At 37.7% G+C, this 21,275-nt stretch overlaps 1 protein-coding gene across 1 annotated transcript; it reads right to left on the bottom strand.

Annotated features, from left to right (window-relative positions):
• Positions 1-1,577: 1,577 nt before the first annotated feature.
• On the bottom strand, positions 1,578-19,896 carry GMFB (glia maturation factor beta). The gene is made up of 7 exons (XM_080664475.1): positions 19,785-19,896; positions 12,120-12,216; positions 10,469-10,518; positions 9,474-9,523; positions 8,911-8,993; positions 7,832-7,905; positions 1,578-5,373 (listed from the first exon to the last, which is right to left on the bottom strand). Exons 1-7 carry the CDS (start codon positions 19,785-19,787, stop codon positions 5,302-5,304), a joined length of 429 nt encoding a protein of 142 aa, XP_080520601.1. The 5' UTR covers positions 19,788-19,896; the 3' UTR covers positions 1,578-5,301.
• Positions 19,897-21,275: the final 1,379 nt, after the last annotated feature.

The following is a 21,275-nucleotide window of genomic DNA, read 5'->3' as shown; positions in this document are numbered from 1 at the left end:
CTCTGCTCCGTAGGCTGCACATGGCCTCATCTCTGTCTAATGGCATTCTTCCAAGTTCAGCTCCCACTGCTAACTGCCTCATTCAAGAGAATGAGATCATCTCCCCAGTGTCAGGAATTGAAGGTACTTTATAGTTATAGATTAGCCCAGCTCATTTCTGGTACCAGTCAGGCAACATCATACAGGCAGGCTGCCCTTGGGTTTAACAGGCAGAGCTGGAAGTGAGCAATCATGTGTGTATTAGGGGTGGGGAGAGGGTTGAGGACAGAAAAGTACATCCATTTGGAACAAATAACAGCTGCCTAAAGACTTGCCCCTTCAGCAAGCAGTGGCTGGGGCATTTCTACCTAACAAAGGGCTGTGGCCTGTTTGACTTGGCTTCTGCATTACAGGTAAGGAATGGACCAAAATATGGAGGACCTAATATTCCAGGGTAAGAGAATCTATACTTAACTGTAGAGACTAGAAGTCACACACACACACACACACACACACACACACACACACACACACACACTCTCTCTCTCTCTCTCTCTTTCTCTCTCTCTCTCTCTCTCTCTCTCTCTCTCACAGCCTTGCCCTGCTTTGTCTGGGGACTACAGGATGGCTTTTGGATGCAACCTAGGCATTCAGCCTTTTCTCTCCTGTAATTAGAAAAGAGGGTTACCTCAGTAGGGAGCTTTCATGTAGCCTACGAGCAGATGTCGAGTAAAGATTAAGAGAACTGTGTGAAACCTCCCCGATGCTCAGCAATAAGATCTTAATCTAATTGGCTCCCCAACATAACTAAAAATATACTGTACAAGGATACCATTTCCATTCAGGGCATGCTCTCATGCAAATGAGGGTGGGCCCATGCTATGAGGTTAGTGGTCATAAACGTGTTTTGCTGCTGAAAAGTGAAAAGGACAAAAAGACAAGGAAGGTGAAAAAATTTAGGGGCTGGCCAAGTAGTCAAATTTGAGAAATAAGGAAGACATGTTTTCCTGTGGCCAAATCTCCTAGTGAGATTCTTAAAGATGGAAAGGCATAAACTACTCCTTTCACAACCATAAATATACTGTGAGTACTACCACATATTCAATCAAAAGATGTATATGGCAAAACCATGTAAGTAGTGGTGAGTTTTATTCATTCAATAGATACCTATGAAACACATACCAGGTAGAATAATATATCATAAAGGCGGGATGGGTTTCCAATGGATGGTTAATAAACAGTGATAAACTATACTCAATAAAAGAAACTTCATTTTGTTTCTTAGGACATACACAGTGCCTCTAACATCTAATTTTCCCTTTGAAAGCAACAGTTCATCATTTGAAATAAAGTCCTCAGCTGCTACAAATAAATAATTTTAGTATCAGACCAAGTTTTAGAAAAATTTACAATCTCATTACATTTTCCCTCTCCCAATCCTACATTGCCAAGTGATTCCCATTTATTTTCCCCTCTCAGGTTTTCAGGATAAACTGCTGTATCTGTGTGGCTCACACAGATGCCATAACTGCACCAGGCAGGTAACAGTAACTGCAAAGGGAAGAGGAGGCGAGTAAAAAATGAAAAGCTAAAAGTCCTTCCATGTTAACATTTTATTTCAACCAGTACAAGCACCATGCTTAACAGAAGACTGTCCAAAATAAACATGCAATATGAACTAGCAGAGACTGAAACCACAGTTTAAGAAATTGTGCCAGTTGTTGATTTTGTTAAACGATGACAGGGAACTATTAAAATTCACAAGACTAAACCATTACTGTTTCAAGCCTCCTGAATGAGATTTATATTGGACCATCAAAGTCAGTGGGAACCGCCCTGGCATGTTAGCGATCTCAAACAATATTCAAGTAATTATATGTATACGAACTATATTCCAAAAAAGCAAGAAAACACAGTTTCCATCATAATCATAATGTAGTTGTTTTAAATATTACAGCAACATGATTAGTGATTTGAAATGTCAAATGGCATAAGAGGAAACAAATTTCTCAAGAATATTCAACTTGGGACCACTGGTTTTAAGTGGTCTATAAGGTTTACATTCTTCCAGAAATACAAAATAAGATTTGTCCAGAAATGTGTGAGACATGTCTTCACATAAGTATGAAAGGCTCAAATTCTGTAGATTCCAGTATTATCAGTCTATTGAACAAACAGGGAAAGCAACCATACTAAGAATATTTGAATTGATAAAATATGAGTTACTCTCTGCTTCCAAGAAATATCAGCATTTAAATCCTTATGAAAATATCTATTCACCACTAGTCCACATTATGGATTAATGACTGCTCAAGTTTTAAAGTAGTCCAAACAATTTTTTAAGTATACCTTCATTACTAGCTATATGGTTAAGGTATAAAGACAGCCAAATTTAATTTAGCAATAAACTCCTCTAACAGGAAATTTTTAGTTTAAGTGTCAGACCAGGATACAATTTATGGCTTCGTTTGACTTCTAAAAATAGGAGGTAAAAAGGGAGAGAAAAGTGCTGACAGACATTATGCTACAAAGATTATTTAGTAATGAAGATAAAAAAATTTAGCAATACCCTCTTAAACAAGAGTATGTTTAACTGCACTAGATATTTAGTAAACTTTTTAGAAATAGACAATTTAAACACTTATTTTAGAAGTCAATTAAACAAACAGTCAGTCAACCAACTTTTTTTCCTAAAATAACTGCTTCAGTATCAGAACAAACTGATTACTATTCAAAACTCTGATGTTTTGGAATTTCAGCACAGTAACCTGAGAACAGTTTTCTTCATGTCAGTTCTGTTGCCACCAAAGCCATACTAAAAATATGCTGTGATTACTAGCTGGTTCTATTTTGACAACATTAGATACTAAGCAGGACATATGCAAGGCCAACAATTTCAAAACTGATGCTAATTTAGAAGACCATGTAGGAGGTTCCCAGGGGAAAAAAAAACTGCTACCAAAAAGGAAAGATTAAGATTTAAGGCTGAATGGGAATGGCTGTACCAGAAAGTTATGGAATGTAAAAACTGGACTTATGAGATCTGGAGTTACTATTTGAGAGAAGGCAGAAAAAGAGATCAAATAAGAAATGTACTTGTAAAGAACAATGCAAAATTTGGTTAGATGGAAGAGAAATGTATATAAAAGTCTGAGAACACTCTAGAGCAGTGGTTGGCAAACTGCGGCTCGAAAGCCGCGGTTTGCCGCTCTGTTGACTAATGGGTTTGCCGACCACTGTTCTAGAGCATAGGATTTGTCAATCTCCCTACAGGACAGAGAGAGTAAAAAATGTTCTACTGATCCCCTAACCTTGATCTATTGTCTTGCAAATACATGTTATTGATAAGAAGCAGACAAGCTCAAAATAACATGGTTTATCGCAGTTCTTTGCCCCTTTTAGAAAACAGGGGAACTAAGAGTTCTGCATATGGAGGTCAATATTATCTGACATTATGAGGACTTGAAAAACTAAAATGAGCAAGACAAAATAACGAACTGCGTTGAAAAATATATTCTTGCAGCACTAGTTTCTTATTGCTGAGAAGCAGATGAAACAAATCTAATTTCTTTCATTCAAAATATTAAAAACACTCTTGGATTACATTAAATTCACTTGGATTACATTTGCATTTCTGTAGAATTATAAGCATTATTCTCCAATATCAAAATAGCTGTTTAAAGAATTCTTAAAATTCCTGGGTAATGTTCTCTCCCTAGAAATTGGAATAAAAAATCCTTCCCATTCATTAACAAAAACAAATACCCACCCTAGTACTTCCTCATTTCCAAGTCACTTCCTATTGCTTCCTGTTTCTAGATTAGTGAAGCCAAACAGTGTTGGGAACAGAAGATGCTCTATTCAATATTATGAATTCCAACAATCTTTGCCTCTTTGTTAAAGTTGGCACAGAAACCTCAAAACAAAAAATGCAAAAAACATGTGAGTGGAAAATATGCCAACATAAAAAAAATGCCTTTGCTACTTTTAAAATGACTAAAATATTCTTAATATAAGAATTCACTCACTAAATTTGGTTAGTCTTTAGTCTCAAAACCTTGTCAAATTAATGTTAAACAGTTACTTGTTTGCTTTTACATATAAAGTATACTCTATATTAGAATTCTTGCTCTCTGCCAAGGATGCCATCATCTAACTAAGTACTCAGTTACCAAAGTTTAGCAAGACAGGTGTCCAATTTAGAATATTTTCTGAAATTTAGGATATAAAATGCAATTTCTATTGATGTGTTAATGTTATGGCCAAGGTTTTAAGACAAGTAAGTTTTTTCAATGGCACAAAACTAATCACAAATATGCCCAAATTTATAACTCTCAACTGCCATATATTCACCAATGGAAGTGGACAGTTGGAATTTAAAAAATATTAAGTTGACCTTATTACAAATTTCAGATACACACATTAGAAAACTGTTTTACTTGGACCCTTTACAAAAGTATTTATTTCACCAAATCCAGAATACTGGCAGTGTAAAAGTCTTAAACTAACTTTAATGCTAACAAATCAAAGGCACAGTATTAACAAATTTAAAATAACTAGTTTTCACAGGACAACATTAAGAGGTACTTTGTAAATAAGATGTTATTAATCTAGATTCAAACTCTCTAGAAATGACACAACCAGGAATGAAGCCCTTGATTAGTTACAACCCATCAATTCCTAAGATGTTATTTTCCATAAGAATAGTCAAAATTATTATAAAATCTAACTCCCAGACCTTAAGAATGAGCGATTGATGAACAAAGCTTTCTGGACTTGATTAAAAAAGATAAAGGAAACCAAAGAAGGGATAGAACTGATGAAAAATGTAGTTGTAATGCAGGTTACACTATAGTAAATTATTACTCATGGCTCAAAATTGGGTCACTCAAGTCTTTTACCCCAAATTAATTTCAAATTTTTGACAAGAGATAATATGCTGTTTTCATTTACAAACTGCTAATATCCAATATTTGTCAAAACGAGGCAACTGTTGTCTATCACAGTACCTAATTTCCGATGGTGTCTGCAAATAGTAACAAATTCTGAACCGTAAGTTATAGAAATTGGTCACAAGAGTGCAAAAAGTCCCTGGAGAGTAGTCCACCTAACGATTACAAATATAGGGAAACATTTTACAAAGTTTCATTACTATGAAGATGATTTCCTCTTTGCTCAAACTTTGAACAAATGAAGAATTTTTCTTTACTGCAGGAAACAAACTGTAAATTACAGTGCATTTTAGGCATAAATAAGTATTTATGTCTGGTTCCAGTATGGTCAGGTTAATACATAAATACTTTAGAAACATAGAACTTCACATTAATGGAAAAATCCAAGTTTCTCACGTAACCATTCTTCAGTTAGGTCTTCAGTATTTCTTATTTCAAATACCTTAAAAAAAAACAAAACAACTTAGGTTATACTCTGATACTCTCAAAAAAAAAATCAAACACATTAAATACCAGGTTCTCCTTCCTTTGATATTGATCATGACTTAATCTGTATAAATTAGATATTCCATTTGGGAGGTGCTTTACTTTTTTTAAATACTATGTACTCAGTTACCAAAGTTTAGCAATTAAAATGGCATAAAACCAAAACTCTCTTACAAGTGAACAATTCTATAAATCCTACCCACTAAAAGAGACAACCCAAATAAAACAGTCTGGTTATGAACTAAATAAAAGCACATAAGCTGGTCCTCCATAATTGGAGGAAATAGCTGTAGATTGCATTGATAAAGATGGACTGGCCACAAATCTCCAGCAAGAATCTGCATACACACAGGCCTAGAAAGTGTAACGGCTATAGATAGAAAATGTAAATACAGCAGAAAGAATGGAATTTGAGGCCAGATGTGGGATTGAGTCCTAGTTTTGTCATTCATTACTATGCAACCCTGGACAAGTCATTCATCCTCTGAACCTCAGTTTTCCCATCTACAGATTAGGAATAGCACCATCAACCTCACAAGGCTGTGGAGAGGATTCAAAGGGATTATTTATAAAATTAATTTGTAAATTGTAATGTCTTAATTCAGCACTTTAGGTCACACCCAGGATTAGAATAGACTTGAGGCTATTTATTAACAGAGATCCTTCTTAACCACCTTAGCTGCCACAGCAACTCCTATGGTACAAATGAGGAAAGGTAGTGTCTATATATTGGTGGAACCAATGACAAGCATATGGGCTAAAGGGAAAAAGCGGAACGCACTTAAAGACATTCCCTGGATTGATGATTAAGCACCCACAGAGAAAACACTGATGCTGTCCTTAAAATAAAACCTGAGCCCTGGGGGTTGAGCATCAAGAGGTCACCAGTTTGATTCCTGTTCAGGGCACATACCCAGGTTGCGGGTTGGATCCTCCAGCAGGAGCCAACTGATATGTTTCTCTCTCATATCAATGTTGTTTTTTGTTTTTCTTTTTCTCTTTCTCCCCCTTCCTTTCTCTCTAAAATCAATAAAAACATTTAAAAACAGACAACACCCTGGCCAGCGTGGCTCAATTGGTGGGGTATGGTTCTGTGCACCAGGGGGTTGTTGGTTTGATTCCTGGTCAGGGCAAATGCCCAGGTTTCAGGTCCCAGCTCCACCCCAGTGAGGGTGCGTGTGCGCTCACGAGGGGGTTGGGAACAGCCAATGGATGTTTGGCTTTCTCATCATTTCTCTCTCCCTCTCCCCTCCTTTCTCTAAAAATCAATAAAAATCTTTTTAAAAAACCTGAAAGGAAATATTATTTAATACTATTTCAGTGTTGTAATATTCTATTTCAAAATCTAAAATGTATAAACTACCTTTTCAACTCAAACTAATATGTGGAAGTTACAAGTTTAAGAGCAAGTACCCTTCTTACCTCTAACCTTCAAAACTGCCGTAAAACAATGGGGACATATTAAATCATAAAACAAGTGTCTCATATAAAACAGAATGTTCTAGCTTAATGAAGCTACTAATAAGTATTCTTTAGATTTGGAAGCAATATAGTTAACTGAATATGGAATTCCTGCACAGAATCTGGTTCATTCAGTCTATGGTAAGGTTTCAATGATGACTTTTATCTATTAGAAATTATATTATGGAAGATGAAATCTCAATAGACTGAATAGTTACAGTGGCTTTTCTAAAACTGCCTACATTTTTAATGTGATTTCTTCTAATGAACGTGCAATTCCCATTCAAAAGCACACATCTAGTTCAAGATTTCTATCATGCTATTTTCAGCTAATAAAAAGCTTTGACTAATTTACTGCTCTGTTCTAAATAATGTTCAATTTCATAAAAATACTTCACTCTTCAGATTATTTTATGGCTCTGTATAGTAGTCCCTCCCCCCACCCCCCTTATCCTCAGGTTATCACCTGACTCCCAATGGATTGCCTGAAACTGCAGATACTCTGGAATCCTATATATACTATGTTTTTTCCTATACATATACCTTTTCACTTAAAGAAAGCACGTTACGGCTTCTCTTTGGCATAGCTGAATTCCAGCATCACTACCCTTGCGCTTTGGGGCCATGAGTAAGTAAAATAAGGGTCACCTGAACACAAGCACTGTGATACCTGGACAGTGACCTCATAACTGAGACACATACTAACAGACAAGTATCAATGTATAACTGTATACACTGTGTTCACTAGGCAAAGGGATGACTCATGTCCCGGGCAGGACAAAGATTTCATCATGCTACTCAGAATCATGTACAATTTAAAACTTATGAATTGTTTAATTCTGGAATTTTTGAACTATGGTTGACCATAGGTAACTGAAACTGTGGGTGAAGGGAGAACTACTGTATTCTAAGTGAAAATACTGTCTCAACAAGCAGGTACATATAAATCCCACCTTGGTTAATTCAGCTGTTTGGACTAGCTTATTCTTACTCCCAGCATACATCATTTGTTGTTCAGGCTTACATCCTGGAAAAGAGAGATTTGTGTAGACATGACTTAGATTTTGACAAAGCAATGGGTTTTCATTATTTGCTTTTTAAAAAATGACACATTTAGGGTTTCTTATGCTTTCAAGTTTATAAAAACTTTAGTCTAAATGTGATTCTGAGACTTACCTGCAAACTGTACAAAGACATAGCAAAATTACAAATAAATAAGCTTTAGGTCAGCAAAAATAAATGAGGCTAGACCTCTGCAGATCTTGACTTTTAAATCCTTGCAAACACTTAAAAACTTGTTAGCACTTTCTTAATTTTGACTTTAAATATCAAGTTCAATTTTATTGATGTCTAACTCAGATAAGGTTTTGGGATGGTGATGGGTCAGTGGGAGAGATCTGCCCTGAAGAAAATTTACAGTTTGATTACATATTAAGTTAAAAATATACTCCAGTGTATTTTAAATGCTAAGTAAATGACACAAATACTAAAATTTAGAAAAGAGTTCAAGTAGAGATTTTACTGTAGACTTGAACGGTGGTACTTGTGAGACTTCTGGTGATAGATACCTTAAATACCAATAAGCCATTTTAATATCCACTCTGGGACTATTATCAAGATTATAGACATATTATGGGCAACTACTATTTTAAAGATAAACATAAATATATATCATTATTACACACAAAATTCACATACTTATAAAAATATTTAAAATATAGGAGAAAATATACTTTTGATATTTTAAAATATTATTACATTTTAAATTCCTTAAAATGTGTGTATGATCTGACCTAACAATTACACTTCTAGGATTTTATCCAAGGAAAATAAGCAAGTTCTAACACATGATGTTTTATAGTAACTTATTTCTAGGGACACATTTACATGTGCACGTGTGTGCACACACAACTCAATTTAGGTTTATTTGACACTTTTCTTCTTTATAACAAGCATACAATTTGTCCAATATAAAAAAATGTTTTATATTAGATCAGAAACAAATATGCACTATTTAAAAAAATTCACTTACCAACAGGACTTGAGAAAATAAAACACAGAGGATATGAAACTCTTCCATCATCATGTTGATATTTGTAACTATAGACAATGAAGGTTTTTCTCAAGTTAAAGAAACTAAAATTACTGCTCTATGAGACAAGTACTTACCAACAAAGTTTTGGAATACATACCTGGGGAGCTAGTGAGTGATAAATTTCTAACATACCCATTTAGGCCATACCTTCACTATTTATTATCTTTCCACAAATTTATAAATAGGCCCCATGATAAGTTATAAAATCATATAATCTCTCAAAAAATGTATTAAAAGTATGAATTTCATATGGATTTTTTATCTTTCTCATTTTTATTATAAATACATAATAAATGGAATTAAAAAATAATTCATCCCACTAACATACCAACTTTTCACTTTTCTTGGTCCAATATGTGCATACATATTTTAATTTGATTGTGATCATGGTGTAGAAGAAAATTTCGTAAAATATGTCTTCTAAAAGTTGAAAAATTAAATGTCATAAATAAAATTCTGGCCACTAAAGGAATTTTTTTAAAGAACTAAGAAAAGGATATCGAGGTTGTCGTTCAGGTAGTTCATCTTTAAGTTCATCTGGTGAAATGCCCTGGCATAATAGAGAAAAACAACTTTTAAACAATTTTTTACCTATACCCTTAAGATACATACCAAGCACCCATTCTACCAATAGGTATAAATACCTAACCATACACCACAACATAAAATTTTATTTTATTAAGTTGCACACAAGCTGAGGTTCCTGAACCCTCAATCTAAAGAAAGCCCACTCATTTTAGTTGTTTATTCACTAAACATTGGGCTGAGAGGCACAGTAGTCTATGCTCATGTTCCAATTGTCAGAAAACAGTGAGATAAGCCAACCTCTCAGGAGAAACAACGTATCTGAATTAGGGGGGTAGGGAGAAGTTAATTTCTTTTTTTTTATTTATTTGAGAGAGAAAGGAAGAGACAGGAGAAGAGAGAGAGAGAGAGAGAGAGAGAGAGAGAGAGAGAGAGAGAGAGAGAGAGACTGAGAGAGAGAGAAAGACTGAGAGAGAGAGATTGACTGATTTTGTTGTCCCACTTATTTATGCATTCATTGGTTGTTTCTTGTATGTGCTCTGACGGAATCAGACCCAAAACCTTGGCTTATGGGGATGACGCTCTAATCAACTGAGCTACCCGGCCAGGGCCAAAATTAATTTCTTTTCACTCTAAATTACTTAATTTGACAAACTAAATATTTGGGTTATAGGGTTTTAGTTTTTATTTACTGGCCAAGCAATTTAGAAGCAAGTTATAAAGTTGACTCAGTAATTACTGGATATATAGCCCTAATTTCTACCACTTGTTAGACTGATTCATTATTGTTTTAAAGAAGGTGATTAAATTAGCAAGACAAAGCACTACACAATAATTAACATGTTTTTCATGCATAATAAGCATGTATTTAAAGCTATAGAACTCATTTTAGAAGTACATGTAACTAATATAACATCTTTTGGGCAATAATGGCTTAACTATAAAACTGTATTTAGCTGATCAAACAAACCTCAAGCTCTTCATCCAGTACCACCAGGCGTTTATCCTTATCAATCTTCACTAAAATAAAAATATAGTATGAGTAAACTGTGATTCTAATGTGACCTTAATCTACCCAACCCCAGAGTCTCAGCCCTTTTTTTGGAATCTAAAATTAAAACATCAAGAAACGCAAGCATAAGAAAAGTCACTCTGAGTTTTAGTTCATGGTCAATTAGCTAGCTTAGCTTTTCAAGTAGTCAGTATTTAGAAGTTTTAACCTATAACCCCCCACACTTACTTTGCTTATTTAGAACTTTATGTCAACTCCTTACGTTTACTACGTATACAGAGAACTTTGTAACTCAAATGCAACTTCCTATATAATAAGGAAAGGACTGAAAGGGTGACTGTGCCTGAGATTGGTCTATGTACCATGGTTAGAACTATAAGCAGAAAGTGAGCCAGGAGTCAGGACAGAACAACCGTCAAATTCCCAGCTTCTTCAGAGTCAGGGTTTAATGGTGCAATATGAGTACAGGATTCTAAGAAAATGACTTACAAATAACAGTGATATCTATATTCAATTGTATGTGACATAATCCAACGTCAAATTAAAATGTGTTTAGATCATTTATACCTGTTCTTTCCTACCACTCTGAAAAGCTGGCCATTTTTGGTTTTGCACTGATTTCACAGTAAATCCTGTGAGATACAATATGATCTCAAATAGCTTTACCTTTCTGTGGCAAGATGGCACTGGGTTAAGGTCTGTATTTCTATGTTGTAGTGTTTATTTGTAATAAAACAAACTGTCACCACCTCATTAATTCACATCTGCCAGATGCATCTCTGTTAAACATAGTCTATACACTTTTACATTTTACCCCCCCTTCCTTCATCTTTCTAAATTACTACTCAGATTAAATATTACCTAAGAATATAAAAGAAATCTGCATAACATCAGATACAGAATACAGTGGGAGAGGAAAAATTCATATTATTCTTTCCATTGCTCGAAGTCAGTAATGCTTCAACTCAAATGCATGAAACTAGAGTTTGCGTCTAAAGTTGAAATAAGGGCGCAAATCACTTTGAACACAATGTTGAACTTTATTTACCATTTTAGATGTAGGCAACGGTTTCTGTTTGAGGATGAATGGCCAGGCTATTTTTAGTCCCTTAAGAAGTTAAAAGAGATGGATGGGTCACTGAAAATGACCAAGTGACCAAGAAGATAATCTCCAACATTGCGTAGGTAGCAGAGGGGGAAGTAGAATACTGTACCTCTGTTTTGTGATATTAGCTGTTACTTTTTTTGAAATATATTTTTATTGATTTCAGAGAGGAAGGGAGAGGGAGAGAGAGATAGAAACCTCAATAATGAGAGAGAATCATTGATCGGCTGCCTCCTGCATGCCCCACACAGGGGACCAAGCCCGCAACCCAGGCATGTGCCCTTGACCAGAATCGAACCTGAGACCTTTCAGTCCGCAGGCTGACGCTCTATCCACTGAGCCAAACCAGCTAGGGTTGTTACTTATTTTTCAAACTGATCTAAAAGGGGAAGAGGTTAAAACAGAAGGAGTTAAATTACTTTCTAAACGTTCTGCTTATTCAATGTAGCTATAAGATAAAAACAAACTAATACCATGTAACTGAAGCAATTGCTTTTAGCTTACTTATAATGGCAGCATTGTTCGTTTCTTTGCGAAAACGAAACTTTCTCAGTTTTTCCACTAAATGTTCAGCAACATCACAAACCACCAAAGACTCACTCTAGAAAAGAAAGAAAAAAAATCACGTATAAAATGCCATGATTTCAATGTTTATGTATATGTTAAGTTATAAAACCTGTACATTAAAAAGGTATATTGACATCTACAAATGTCACAATTATGTGAAAGCATTAACATGAAACACATGAACACTTAAAGAGCTTTTGAATCTACCAACCTTTGTATCTACATTAATTACACACATTTGTTCATTTTATATGTATACTTTAACTTTCTCTTTAGCTAATAAATATCTCAAAGAACTAGACATATATTAATGTGTAATTTTATCAGAACTATAGAGGAAGGGAAGAATGTGGGGAAAGTACAGAAAGAAGAGGATAATCATCTTATTGTGCTTATAATTAATAAAACCTGGATTTATTTTTGCGTCTCACAACTATGAAAAATATATAAACAAAAGTATGAAAAACAAACACTAAGAATAAAGGCCAATAACATTTATATCTTAATTAAGTGACTACAGGACTTTAAAAAAGTTATTAAGAATTATAAAAGCAAAACCAGATTTAAACAATTATGAAAAATTATTAGAGACTCTTCTTCAGAAAACTGGCAAGAAAATGATCAAAAGCACTCTTCTTTTAGTGTTGCAAATGTATCAATGATTGCAATCATGAGGATGGAAATCTTTCTTTTCTTTTAATGGTTAAAACTTCGAACACATAAAAGTAGAGACTAGAATAATGGGACCCTATGCACTATCACTGAGCTTCAACCATTATCAACACATAGCCAATCTTATTTCATCCAGCACCCTCACTGTCCCATGGCCTACCATACAGCAAAGGCCAGAAAACATTTCAACTGTTTTTCAGTATGCATCATTAAAATGACAGTATGTGCCATCCTATCTAATAAAGAGGGAATATGCAAATTGACCATCACACCATTACAAAGATGGCGGCACCCAGTCCCCTCAGCTCTGCCAGAATCCCCCAGTCCTTTCATAGAAAATGGGTTGCCTCAAAAGTTGGTTAAGCTTCTTAGGACAAAAAGCATTCAAAATCTTTGAAAAGGGAATTCCAATATTTATAAAAGTTTGGACTAGACAATTCAAGGTTATTTCCTGTACAACCTTCTATGATTTTGTGATATTAACATTCTGAATTCACATAGTACCAGCTGTATTGTATGTAAGCAGATATTATTTAAAGGAATGGCCATTATTATTAAAACAACTCATAAAACCACACTGTTTGTATGTCAAGGACATTCTGTGTGATTTTCCTAATGGCTGGAGTTAATGCCCCTAAACCGGCAGTCGGACATCCCCTGAGGGGTCCCAGGTTGGAGAGGGTGCAGGCTGGGCTGAGGGACACCCCCCACCCCCCCCACACACACACACAAATTTCGTATACTGGGCCTCTAGTTAAAATATAAAGGCAATAACATTATCTCACCTAAAAAAAACCCTAACAGTAATTCCAGTCTTAAATATTCAGAAAGAGTTAAAATTTCCCTCACTATTTTAAGGTTTGTGGCTTTTTTTTCATGTTGGTTTAAAAAGAGACCCACATATTTTGGTCTCTTTTCATGTATAGGTTCCCCGCCTCTTCTTTGATTTTAAGAAAATCAAAACAGTGCTGAGACCAATACTAAATACATATGTGTCATTATAACCCAAAAGTCTTAGGGCTTCCAATTTTAAGTTACAATAAAAATCTAATAAAAGCCTGTTTTTTGACCCTGTGTTGGGTAAATTAAAAGCATAGGTTAAAGCAGGAAATAGCTATCCATTTTAAATATTGTCCTTTAAATTCAGAACACTGGTAATACATAAGGTGTGACATACCATAGGATATGCTATTATACAGTTAGACGTACATCCCACCCATAGGTACTATCCAATCAGGTTCCTTAGGAGTCATGTGTCCACCCTTTTAGTTCTCTTTAGAGAAAGAGATGCTAAATCCTATGGAGCTTCCTGAAGGTAGTATTCAACCTTGATCTTTTTTTCCACCTTCCAAGAAAGGTATAGAAGTCAGAAAACAACAATTTCCATTCTCTTCTCAACCAAAGGTAGAACCCACTAGTGAAATTAATAAATATTTTAGATTTTTGTTTGGGCAAGGAGCAATTTATAAGACTTATTTATCTTCCAGCTCTGATACCAAGAGCTGCTCGTGCAATCCTGACATTCTAAGGATCAGAAACCAAGTGTGTATGTGTGGGGAGGGGGAGCGGGGGGCATATGTGATTTAATTTACATAACTTTTTAAAATATATATATATATTATTGATTTTTACATAGAGGAAGGAAGAGGGATAGAGAGTTAGAAACATCTATGAGAGAGAAACATCAATCAGCTGCCTCCTACACACCTCTTACTGGGGATGTGCCTGCAACCAAGGTACTTGCCCTTGACCGGAATCGAACCTGGGACCTTTCAGTCCGCAGGCCGACGCTCTATCCACTGAGCCAAACTGGTTAGGGCTAGCTTTTTTTAATATGTAGCTTTTTTTTGTTTTTTGCATTTGCACCCCTCTCAATAACGTAAGGCCAACAATTTCTTCCTACAAGTAAAAAGACCAATTCTAATTGCTTATAGTTAATAGAAGAATTTAAGAATGAGTATAACACTCTGAAAACAACTTTATATGGTAATATGTAAGGTGTGATATACCATAGGATATGCCATTATACACCGCATAACGGTATTTTAGTCAACAACTTACCGCATATACAATGGTGATCCCGTAAGAGTATAATAGAGCTGAAAAACTCCTATCACCTAGTGACATTTTAGCTGTAATGTACGTTTGTGGTGATATTGGTATAAAAAACCTACTGTACTCCTAGTAATATAAAAGTATAGCATACAGTTATATGTGGTACATAATACTTGACAATGATAATAAAAGACTATGTTACTACTTTATGTATATACTATACTTTTTACTATTATTTTAGAGTGTACTCTTTATACTTACAAAGTTTCCTGTAAAACAGTATGTCATTTTACACTGGCAGCAGCCTCATACATCTCATTTACAGCATCTCTTGATTGCATCATTCTCTTGAGCTTGATTTAATTTCATGTTGTCTTAGAAATTTGGTGCACCCTAAGTGTACAGTGTTTATGAAGTGCACAGTAGTGTATCCTAGGCCTTCATATTCATTCACCATCCACTCACTGAATCACCCAGAGCATCTTCCAGGCTTGCTTACTCCATTCATGATAAGTGCCCTATACAGATACACCATTTTATCTTTTTTTCCCCTAACTTTTATTCGTATTTATTTTATTCTGAATATATTCCCAGGCCCCATATATTTTTTTTTCTTCAGTTTCTTCTGTTTGGGGAACAATCTGCTCTTTTTCATTAAAGATCATCTCAATGTGGCAGGGAGAGTTCATATGGGTTAATCTCCCATGAGCTCTGTAAGTTCTGTGCCGCATCTTGGAGCTTTGTTCACCTGGATGTGCTCAATAACCAGAGAATCTTCATCTAAACCCTTAAGTTCAGCATTGCTCTCTGCATTTTTAAGCATGTGAAGTAAAAATTCAGCACTCTTTTTGGGCCACTGACCCTGGGTGCAGCCCCACTGTTCGCCTGGGCTCACCTACATTTTAACTACGGAATGGGACACATTGCTTCTGTAAAGTGACATTCTTCAGACACTCAGTGGCTTTGCAGATATGCATACCCCTGATGGCGTGGGCAGTTTCATGAGTGTTCTTACAGTGAACATGAAGATCTTGATTTGTATGATTTTGTGGGGTTTTCTGGGTTAAGTGAATAGTGAACCATTTTCATAGGTCACCTCTGGCTACTAATGGGAAGAACCCACTTTATCTTTTATACCTTATTTTTACTGTATCTTTTCTATGTTTAGATACACAAATACTTACCATTGTGTTACTATTGTCTCCAGTATTCAGTACAGTAGTAACATGCTGTACAAGTTTGTAGCCTAGGAGCAAAAGGCTGGTTATAGCCTAGGTGTTTAGTAGGCTGTACCATCTAGGTTTGTGTAAGTGCACACTGTGATGTTCACACAATGACGAAATCACCAACAACACATTTCTCAGAATGTATCCCCATTATTAAGCAACATATGACTAAATAAAAAATATAAGCCTACCCTCAAGGAGCTTATAGTACAGTCTAGTGGAGTACATACTTATATCAAAAGAATCAGGCCAAAAATATGTACATTTGTTTGTATCTGTGATAGAGCTAGGAAGGAGACACAGGATGCTATGAGAACTTACGACCCATGAAGAACATCAAGGTCACAGGAGGCTTGCTTGCCTGGAAAAAGCATCTGAGAACCAAAACTACCCATGCAAAGACCCCTGATTAAAGTGAGCATGGCACATCAAAGATAATGAAAGGCAGTGTGACTCAAGCACGGAGAAGGAACAAAAACATGGTACAAAAGGAGGTTGGTAGGAGCTGGACCACATAAAGCCCAGGGGGTCATATTAAGTATTTCGGTCTCTATGAGCAAAGGGAAGCCACTAAGGCAAGCATGTCAAACTCGACGCCTACAACGATTATTTTTTTTTTTTGCAGCCCAGCCAATATAACAGTATGTAAGAAACGTTTTAATAAAAATTTCATAACTTAATTTTTATACTATCCTGTTATACATAATTATTAATAACAAACTACAAGGTTCACTAATGACTGACTACTATAATCGTGTTCCATTCATTTCCCTTACACGCCTTACGCACAGGCGCACCATTTCTCTCCACTACTAGTAATACCAGCAGTGAATATTTTAGCAGCCGATTGCCACGTCATTAATCTTGGACTGACTTGTTGGTGTGTGCAACAGGAAATATTTCGCTTTCGGAGAACAAGAAAAATAGGTTTATTTGCGTTACGCTTATTAATTTGTGTAGTTATTCAGTGTCTGGTAAGTTAATGTTCAAGAAAAAATATTAATTTTTATTAAAATGTTCTATTATTTTATGTTGATTACTCATTTATTTCAGCTCTTTGTATTCAGCATGTCTCTATCGAAATAAACCTGTTTCTATGAAAGCTGAAGCTTTTGGGGTTTTTTTGCGGCCCATATAAACTTAAACCTTGTTTATTTGGCCCATGTTAGCCTTTGAGTTTGATATGCTTGCACTAAGGTGTTTTAAGCAGGGTGGTAACAGAAAACATGATCAGGTTTGCATGCAGGAAACAGGCAGAGAGCCAGAATGAATAGAACAAGACTAGTTAACTGACAAGGCTACGTCAGGTGAGAGATGAAAAGCCGCTTAGACAGGCTGATGAGGATAAAGAAAAGTAGGTGAGCCTTAGTCAGTTTGGCTCAGTGGGTAGAGCCTCGGCCTGTGGACTGAGGGCCCCAGGTTCAATTCCAGCCAAGGGCACATGCCTGGGTTGCCGAGTCGATCCCCGGTGGGGGGCATGCAGGAGGCAGCTGATCAATGATTCTCTCTCATCATTGATGTTTCTATCTCTCTCTCCCTCTCCCTTCTTCTCTATAAAAATATATATATAAAAATAAAAATAGGTGAATACCTCTACTAATAGTTAACATGTGTTAAACACTATGAGAGAAACATTATCCTATGGATCTCCCTTTATGCTCAAAACAATCGCATGAGATGGGTATTATTATCCCCATTTTGCAAGAAACTACGGTTAGAGAAGTTAATTATCGCCCCCCAAATTACATAAATAGTGGAGCCAGGATTCAATCCAGGCAGCCTAACCTCTAGCCCAGTGGTCAGCAAACTCATTAGTCAACAGAACCAAATATCAACAGTACGACGATTGAAATTTCTTTTGAGAGCCAAATTTTTTAAACTTAAACTTCTTCTAACGCCACTTCTTCAAAATAGACTCGCCCAGGCCGTGGTATTTTGTGGAAGAGCCACACTCAAGGGGCCAAAGAGCCACAGTTTGCCGACCACTGCTCTAGCCCACTCACTCTCTTAATCACTACAAAGGAGCTGGTGTCAGACTGGATATTGGGAGGAGTGGGTTAGGAAAGGGTTACAAGATGATTCCTAAGCTTCTCGCTTGTGTGACAGACTAAATAGTGCTACCTTTCACTAAAATAAAGAACACTGAGGAAGACCATGTTTGAGGGGAAAGAACATGAATTCTATTTTGGAAAGGTGAGGTGGTTTTGAGGAACCCCAGTGGGGAAAAGCCTCTCAGAGGATGTTAACTAAATAGTGGGACACATAGATCTGGACTGGATCTCAGAAGCAAGGTCTGAGATACAATTTCACAAGTCTTATGCATATATGTGGCAATTGACGCTGTGAGTGTAGGTAAGAAAGGATGAAGAATACAGAATAGAAAAATGAAGCATTGGGACAGAGCTTAGGGCTCCCACGTGTTATGTCCAAAGAAAGAGAACAAATTGCATGGGGCACAGATGGACCAACAGAAGTAGGGAAAACAACACAAAACAGGGATTCTGTATCCCAGAAGCCAGGAGGGAAAAGAATGCTTCAAAGAGGAGAGAGTGGTCAACACCCTGGACTGCAGCTGAGAGGTCAGGAAAAATAAGAACTGAAGAGTCCCTTGGATTTAGTAACCAAAACAAGAGCCATTCATGGAGGTTGGTTGAGAAATAAGTGGGAGGTCAGAGATAGGTCAAAGGGATTTTGTGTTTTGCTTGTTTTAATTAATGAAAGCATATTTTAAAACCTGATAGGAAAGATCCAGATCCTTTTTGAGCGACTTAATTCTCCCCCCCCCCCTTTTTTTAATATTTAAGGTTTTTTTTAAAAAGGTTATAAATTTCATTTTTTTTTTAGAGAGGGAGGGAGAGAAGGATCGATGTGAGACACACTGATTGGTTGCCTCCCGTAAGCGCCAGAGGGGAATCTAAGCCGCCACCTAGGTATGTGCCCAGATCACATTTGAACCCGCGACCTTCCGGTGCACGGGAGGACGCTCCAACCAACCGAGGCACACCAGCCAGGGCAATTCTCCACTTACTTTTGAGTGCAGGGGCCCAAGGAAGCCAGAGCCGCTAGACCCAGCAAAGCTAAAGATCTTCACAGTCACTGTAATGCCAAGCGCCAAAGCCTTGGGTCAAAAGGTTTCCCACTGCTGTAACTCAGGGAAAGCAAGGATAAGGGGACACCCTTAGAGGCAGGCCGGGGGGAGGACACGATAAGCCGCGGCGAGGCCGAGAGACCCGAATCTGAATTGGAGCGAGCCCTCCGGGCAAAGGCCGGCAGGCGGAAGGTGCTCGCGCCTGCTGGGCCCTGGCAGAGAATCCGCGTTTGGGGGAGCCCTCCGCCGGGCCAGACCCCTGGACCTCCAACACTTCATCTCAGGAGCTGGCACCCACCATCCAGAAGGACCCGCGAGGATGGCCCACCCCACTGGCCGCACCTCAGCCCCAGGGCCCGCTAGGGGCACTGCCTTAGGCGGGGCGGCAGCAGCGGTGTCTGGGGGACGCCAATCTCCGGCGCTGGACTCCAGCCAGCAGCCGGGGCGGAAGCGGCCGCCGACCCACCCTGGGCGCTGCCCGCCGAGATCGGCCCGGCAAACAGGAAAGCCCAGCGGGCTGGCCCAGCCCTCTGTCCCCCACCCTCGCGGGTGGCAGCTCACCATTTTCCTTCCGGCAGTCACCTTCCCTCGGGCCCCTTTAAGAATGGCACCGCGGCCGCCTCCCTTCCTGCCCCGACGCCCGGCAGAGCCACCCCTACCGACCGACGCGGCCTGGAGGGCCGACACGTGACCGTGGACGGTGGGAGGCGCGGCTCAAAATTAGCCGGACGCGGTCGCCGATGAGCTCCTACCTAACCATGATTGGGCAACAGTGCTAAAATACACTCTTAACATTCAAGATCAATATAACTCGATTCAATTCAATAGCATTTTTTGTATCAGAGTTTCTCAACTTAAGCATATTGACATTAGAGTCCAATAATTCTTCACTGTGGGTGGTGTGTCGTCCTGTGCATTGTAGGATGTTTAGCAGCATCCCTGGCCTCTACCCACTAGAAGCCAGTAGCACCTCCCCAGTTGTGACAACCAAGTATGTGACCAGACATTGACAAATGTTGCCAGGAGGCAGGGGTGGGAAATCACCCCAGTTGAGAACCACTGTCATAAACAGATGTCCTGAGCCTTGGGCCACAAACTATGTGCCATGTTAATCACCAGTGTGAGCTCATTTGGAGCAGGTTTCAGGTAGCTTCCTGCCACTTAGAGTATATAGATGACAGAAGCCCAACATCTAAGCCCATGAGAGTTTTTTACTAGAGGGATTTGGAAGTTCAATGGGTTCAAAGGGTTAGGTTCTGCTTAGGTACCAAACGATTTTCACAATCCCTGTCATCTCTGGGATCATACTCAAATTACATATTCAATCTATTCTGTTGTGCAGTGACTGCCTCAAAATTTGAAACTCAGTTATGACACTTATTATATTCCTACTGGTGTCTCCAAAATAGAGATAAATGTGCCCTCTAGGAAATAATGTGGGACATTAAAAAGGCCATATAAATGAATGAATGGGTTGGCAGCTGCAAGAAAAATGCATAATGAAGATAATAAAATTGAAAAACATGTTAATAAATTTTGCATTTCTCTTATGAAACCCTCTCCTTGGTTGTCCAGGAGCATCTATCAACCTCCAAGAAGAAACATAACTGTGATGCTTGGAATGCAAAAGAAAAACAACTTTTGACTACCAAAATAAGACTTTTGAGTCCCAAGAAACACAGTAGTCTTGAAAAAACCAGATATTACTAAGAAAGGTTTTAAAAAATTTAAAGCTCCATTAACTTCAAAATCCAAACCTTGGCAAAATTAAAAGTGTCGTTTAGTATATGCCATATGGTAGAGAAAATGGAGGCTATGACATAAGGAAAGTACCTGCTGAGTGGGAAAAAGGCAAGTCTTTCCACTCTGATCTGGTGGAGGGTGGATCGAGATGAAGCTTGAATAAGTGCAGCAGGCAGGCATACCTAACCTGTTCGGGCTGAAGTCTCAGAAGGCCGGGGGGGGGGGGGGCGGGTGGGGGTGTGGATGGGAACAGGGTGAGATAGTAGTAAAGCACCCAAATCTATGTGGTATTAGAGAACCTGTAGAGAA

This window comes from Plecotus auritus (genome assembly GCF_963455305.1).
Source record: "Plecotus auritus genome assembly, chromosome: 1".
In the NCBI taxonomy this organism is placed as follows: domain Eukaryota; kingdom Metazoa; phylum Chordata; class Mammalia; order Chiroptera; family Vespertilionidae; genus Plecotus; species Plecotus auritus.
The sequence above is the reverse complement of the archived record's forward strand: the minus strand, read 5'-3'. Positions and strand labels throughout refer to the sequence as shown.

Excerpts from the sequence above, each read along its gene's own strand:
- GMFB (XM_080664475.1), bottom strand. Across the intron at positions 10,519-12,119 it reads GAACAATGCTGCCATTATAA|TGAAGATTGATAAGGATAAA; the intron begins GTAAGCTAAAAG and ends TTTTTATTTTAG. Across the intron at positions 8,994-9,473 it reads CTACCTGAACGACAACCTCG|CTTCATTGTCTATAGTTACA; the intron begins ATATCCTTTTCT and ends CTTGAGAAAAAC.